Source organism: Pollicipes pollicipes, unplaced genomic scaffold, assembly GCF_011947565.3.
Source record: "Pollicipes pollicipes isolate AB1234 unplaced genomic scaffold, Ppol_2.1 Scaffold_3447;HRSCAF=4054_pilon_pilon_pilon, whole genome shotgun sequence".
Lineage (NCBI taxonomy): Eukaryota > Metazoa > Arthropoda > Thecostraca > Pollicipedomorpha > Pollicipedidae > Pollicipes > Pollicipes pollicipes.
This window is the reverse complement of record NW_023596297.1, coordinates 25,671,694-25,676,886: the sequence shown is the minus strand read 5'-3', so window position 1 is coordinate 25,676,886 and position 5,193 is coordinate 25,671,694. Positions and strand designations below refer to the sequence as shown.

The 5,193-nt window shown below is 51.2% G+C and overlaps 1 protein-coding gene across 1 annotated transcript in view; it reads right to left on the bottom strand.

Annotated features, from left to right (window-relative positions):
• Nucleotides 1–4,918: 4,918 nt before the first annotated feature.
• The window catches only part of LOC119092351 (transcriptional adapter 3), a 4,575-nt gene continuing 4,300 nt past the window's right edge, over nucleotides 4,919–5,193 (bottom strand). The window contains exon 7 of the mRNA XM_037215315.1: nucleotides 4,919–4,949. Within this exon, the coding sequence (XP_037071210.1) occupies nucleotides 4,919–4,949 (31 nt within the window). The remainder of the gene's footprint in view (nucleotides 4,950–5,193) is intronic.

The following is a 5,193-nucleotide window of genomic DNA, read 5'->3' as shown; positions in this document are numbered from 1 at the left end:
CGGATGACACTCCGCGCCCTCGTCCGATTACTACGGACTGAACACTCCACGCTTCATCCCATTATTACGGCGCTGAACACTCCGCTCCCGTCCCATTACTACGGCTGAACACTCCGCTCTCTCGTCCCATTACCCTGACTGAACTCGCTCTCTCGTCCCATTACTACGACTGAACACTCGCTCTCTCGCCCATTACTACGACTGAACACTCCGCTCTCTCGTCCCATACCATGACTGAACCCTGCTCTTCCCGTCCCATTACTACGACTGAACACCGCTGTCTCGTCCCATTACTACGGCTGAACACACCGCTCTCTCGTCCCATTACTACAGCTGAACCACTGCACTCTGGTCCCATTATTATACTTAACTCTTCGCTCTCGTCGGTTATAATTCAAAACGTCGAATCGCAAGGTTAGGTGGCAAGCGTGGGAGACGTGACGGGACCAAGTGCAGAACAGTAAATATATGTGCTACGTGATGTCTCTGCATTCTATGTTCGTGACATGCCGCTTGTTATTTACCGCTAGCACTTGTCAGTACTCTTCCACGTGAGGATGAACCAATGATTGTACCGGGACGTTGTCGTCTTTCTGTCACCGGTTTTCCATGATGTGTGCTGTCCTGTTGCTTTATTGCCACAACAGGAAAATGCAGCCTCTCGACCCCCCCCCCCCCCTCTCACAATCCGTACACTCCCGGTTATGGACGCGCGGTTGGTGTGGGGCCCGACCCTTCACAGCCACTCGGTGGCAGATTGTGATCGCCAGCTCGTCTCTGGTGGACTCTGTCCATAACCCACGCTCCGACCGTGCCAGGTCAATGACCCACGCTCCACCGCGCCAGGTCAATAGCCTACGCTCCCACCGCGCCAGGTCAGTAGTCCACGCTCCGACCGCGCCAGGTCAATAGCCCACGCTCCGACTGCGCCAGGACAATAGCCCACGCTCCCACCGCGCCAGGTCAATAGCCCACGCTCCCACCGCGCCAGGTCAATAGCCCACGCTCCCACCGCGCCAGGTCAATAGCCCACGCTCCCACCGCGCCAGGTCAATAAGCCACGCTCCCACCGCGCCAGGTCTCAAGGATAGAGATAGGGCTGAGGTGCAGGAGCGCTGGATGGACGGCAAGATGCCCGTCATCACGGCCACCGTCAGCTTCGGCATGGGCGTCGACAAGGCCACCGTCAGGTAAGATGCCAACCTCCCGGTGGCTGGAGTCTTAGTAGTTAGTTTAGGCCTAGTTTAGTAGCAGTTGTCACTTAAGTACCTATTAGCGGTATTTTGTTCCGCCCATATAGCTTTTTAGGTTAAGGTGGATTCGTGCCCCCGGTTGCATTTTGATGGTTAATTTGTTGCATTACTGAATCATCTGTTCGCATCCGGCTCGCGTTCGACTCGAGCTGAATCATGAATTGACTCACGAACCAATCGTTTGGGGTGAGCCGCGAGCTGAGTCGGCTCGGTAGGAAAAATGCCGCTTGAGCCATGAGCTGAATCACATTCTTTGTGAACTTCATTAGCTGAGTCGTGAGCCGATTGTTTCCAACAGTGGCGTGTCATGACCCGTATGGTTAAAATTAATATCGTAACATGAGGAAGCACGTCACGCCCCAGACAAATTACCAGATAATTTCGGAGTGTTTAAGTTACAGTGTGTAGCATTTGCCATAAAGCCTTGTGCAAATCAAATGTTTGAAAATTTGTGATTGTAATTTCTAAACAGCAGCAGCACAGTTCGTTGGTCGTGATAAAGTTGTCAAGTTTCAGTGAGGAACTAGGGTATTACGTACAGAGATCCTAGGTTGCTATACACTGTGCTAAAATCAGTGAAAGATCTGCTACCTATAAAATCCAGGGGCTGGTTATATTTGTCGTCAATTGTCAAGAATGAAATTATTCATGCCTGACCCCCCATTCACGACCTGAACTGTTGTAAGCATGCTTTTGCTTAGGATATTTGAAGTAAGCAGCAATAGTGGCAAGGTCTTCTTGTTTCATATGCAGATTGCTTGCCGCGGGAAGTGACCTGCCAAGGATTGCATCAACGACTTTTGTCTGTTTTGAAATGGGTGCATGATTCTTACTTTTTGTTCGGTTTGAACCACGTTTAATGTAAATAGGAAATACGGATAATATATAAATAACTACGCTAAACCAAGCCTAAAACTCGCAAATTGACATTGCCAGACGACATTTGTTTTGAAAGACATTGCCGTATCAGCGATCACTTTGCACCAAACGTTCTAAAAAAGATTCTTTGGGCTTTCGTTCAGTGTTTCGCCTCTCGTTGTGACTGTTGGAGGGAGTATGGTCAGGAGTGGGGTGCCGTTTGCATAAATCAGACAAAGCGTCCATGTGACAGGTGACTCGGCCAGTCGTTTGCGGTTCAGTTGAACAAAAGTAGACCGGCTAGGGATCCCTAGGCACTCCGTTTGGTTACCGGTGAGTTTGTCAGTTCTCTGCGCATCACCCGCCTCCGGCCTCTCAAAACCTGAACCAACCAGGGTCCACGCCGTTCCAGTGAAGCTTTGTAGGACCCAAGTGTAGAGCGGCAGACTGCCACCCCGTTCTGGCTCCTCGCGGCCTGTTGACAAGGTGTGTTTGTGGTGTCAGCGCGCGGGCGGCTGAGCGCTGTGTGGGGTGCCGGCAGGTTCGTGGCCCACTGGAGCATGCCACAGTCGGTGGCCGGTTATTACCAGGAGTCGGGCCGCGCCGGCCGCGACGGCCGGCCCGCCTTCTGTCGTATCTACTATTCGAAGCGGGTAACGAATCGCCGGCGGGAGGCTGATGATGGCTGATGGTGGCACCGGCTGATGATGGCTGATGGTGGCTGATGATGGCACCGGCTGATGATGGCTGATGATGGCTGATGATGACACCGGATGATGAGGCTGATGTGGCACCGGCTGATGATGGCTGATGATGGCACCGCTGGCGATGGCTGATGATGGCACCGGCTGATGATGGCTGATGATGGCACCGGCCGATAATGTCGCGTCTGCTTGAGGTGCACAACGGACGAGAAACCATTGCAGTGGCAGCTCAGGCTGTGCTCGAGCCTAGGCTGTTTGCGAAGCCATGCTGTATAATCTTGTTTATGTTATTTCGAATATCCAAGCCGTCATTGCTGTCATGATTCAGCTTTCATTCATTGTTGGAAAGAAATAGTTGGTATATTGCAACAATAGGATCTCACTGCATAATGCTGTGCCTAGTTGTGTTGGTACTGTCAGATTTAAAGCTGGCAAACTCTCTTTTATTATGGCAATGAAGTTCCTTGCAATTTGTTCATAGCCAGTGGCACTGGTGTCGGAAGTTTTGTCTCGAAAGTGAAGCGAAACAAAAAGAAAACGAAAATAAAAATCGTTTTGTGCCACCGTCTATTGACACAAACTCGTATGAGCCAATGATTTATGTTATCGCGACGTTGGCGATTTTTAGGACGTGTTTGCGGATAACAGTGGGGCACGCAGCTTTAAAGAGTGCCGCGTCTTATGTGTGAATGGAGTTGTGCACCGCCATGCGTGACCATTAGTCCTTTCTAATGACCTAGTGCTCGGCCGTTTGGTTGCGCCTGCTCGTTACCACATTGTTCGTGATTATGAAGGCCTGTACGCTGCACAGGCAATGGAGGTGTGGACTTGTTTTTACAGGAAAGGGAAACGGTGGCCTTTTTTTAAAGAGGGGAACGGCCCATAATAAGAAGGCCAACAAGAAGGATCTAACTCAAGAAGATATGAAGAGCTTCGAGATCATGGTTCGGTACTGTGAAGAAGCCAGGTGCGTTTGAGTTATATTGCACGTGGTTAGTGCCACGTATCCTCACGGGTGCGCGTCACTTGTTGCGACTTCATGACATCCACTCAATCAGTTGCGACCTACGGCAAGTTGTTCCTGAATGCCCAATGCAATGAGCTCACTTGGCACGTCGCATCAGGGATCGAGAATCATCACCTATGCTGTTGCATCTCTGGCCCATGCCACTGGTCGGGTACGCCTGGCGGCTGGCCTGAGCTAGCGCCGTGCCGTGCTGCCCGCTGTCAGGTGTCGTCACGCCGTGTTCACGCGCCACTTCGGGACGACCCTCCGGACTGCGGCAGGCAGTGCGACGTCTGCCGACACCCGAAATGGTGGAGAAACTGATCGGAGGCTACTTCAGGGTACGTGGTGATGTCATGGACGAAAAAAATATCCTGAACGAACAGAACGTCGGCGGAGGAGCAGAGCCGTCTTGTGTTGTTATGCTTCTGCATTTCTATGGAATTCAACCACAGCATGGCTGTTATCTGCCACGGTCGTGGAATGTTAAATAGTATGCTATGCAATGGTGTGCAACACCTGCCTGCAGGCATAACGAGAGAAGTGACCCACATTTCATGAACACAACACGAGCAAAATTGTTCCGTAAATTGTGGAAAATAGGACACGAAATAAAGCGAGGCCACGCACTGGATCACACTGTCGCCTCAAAGTGTAATTTTCAGCCCTTATCCCTCGCCGTGATAGGGAAGGGGGGACGTCAATGCCCCGACCAGCGTTTTTTGAGGATATCTCTCCAGCATTTCGTGTAATCGCTCCCAAATTTTCGGTATCCTCCGCTGCTTTCATAACGCGTTATTTACGTACAAAAAAGAAATGGGTAGCCCGTCTGGTTTCCGAGAAGCCTCGTTTTAGCAAGACTGCATAGCGATCTGCGGTCGGCATGGGCGCCGGCCGGCAACCGACGGATATTGCCAGTTCGATGGAGGCCCGAGCCAATTTTGAGAGCTGAGCGGTGTGAGCTTACCAAGAGAGCAGAGGCTGGATATGACCCCCAGATTCCGTGCGGTAGGGTTGGGGGCCCGAGTTTCAAAGTCGTCCAGCTGTGGGAAGAACTCGAAAGTTCTGACCGCTGCGAAATTACACCATCAACTGAGTTAAAAACGCCCGGACACGCATACGTGCCGTCTGTGGAGTCGGGGGCCCCGGGCCTCGGGGCACCTACGTCATCTTTTCTACCGAACACTAGGATATACGGGTCGTCGGCGTTGAACACTAACAGGGCTATGAATGGAGTACTATACGGGTCTTCGGCCCTTTCTCGTGATGTTCTTGATACATTTGCCCGTGAGTTTAAGTGTTTTCTTGTATTTACATGCTCGGATATAGTTATTTTATGTTATTCGATCGTTTATTTACTAATAGCAAGGAA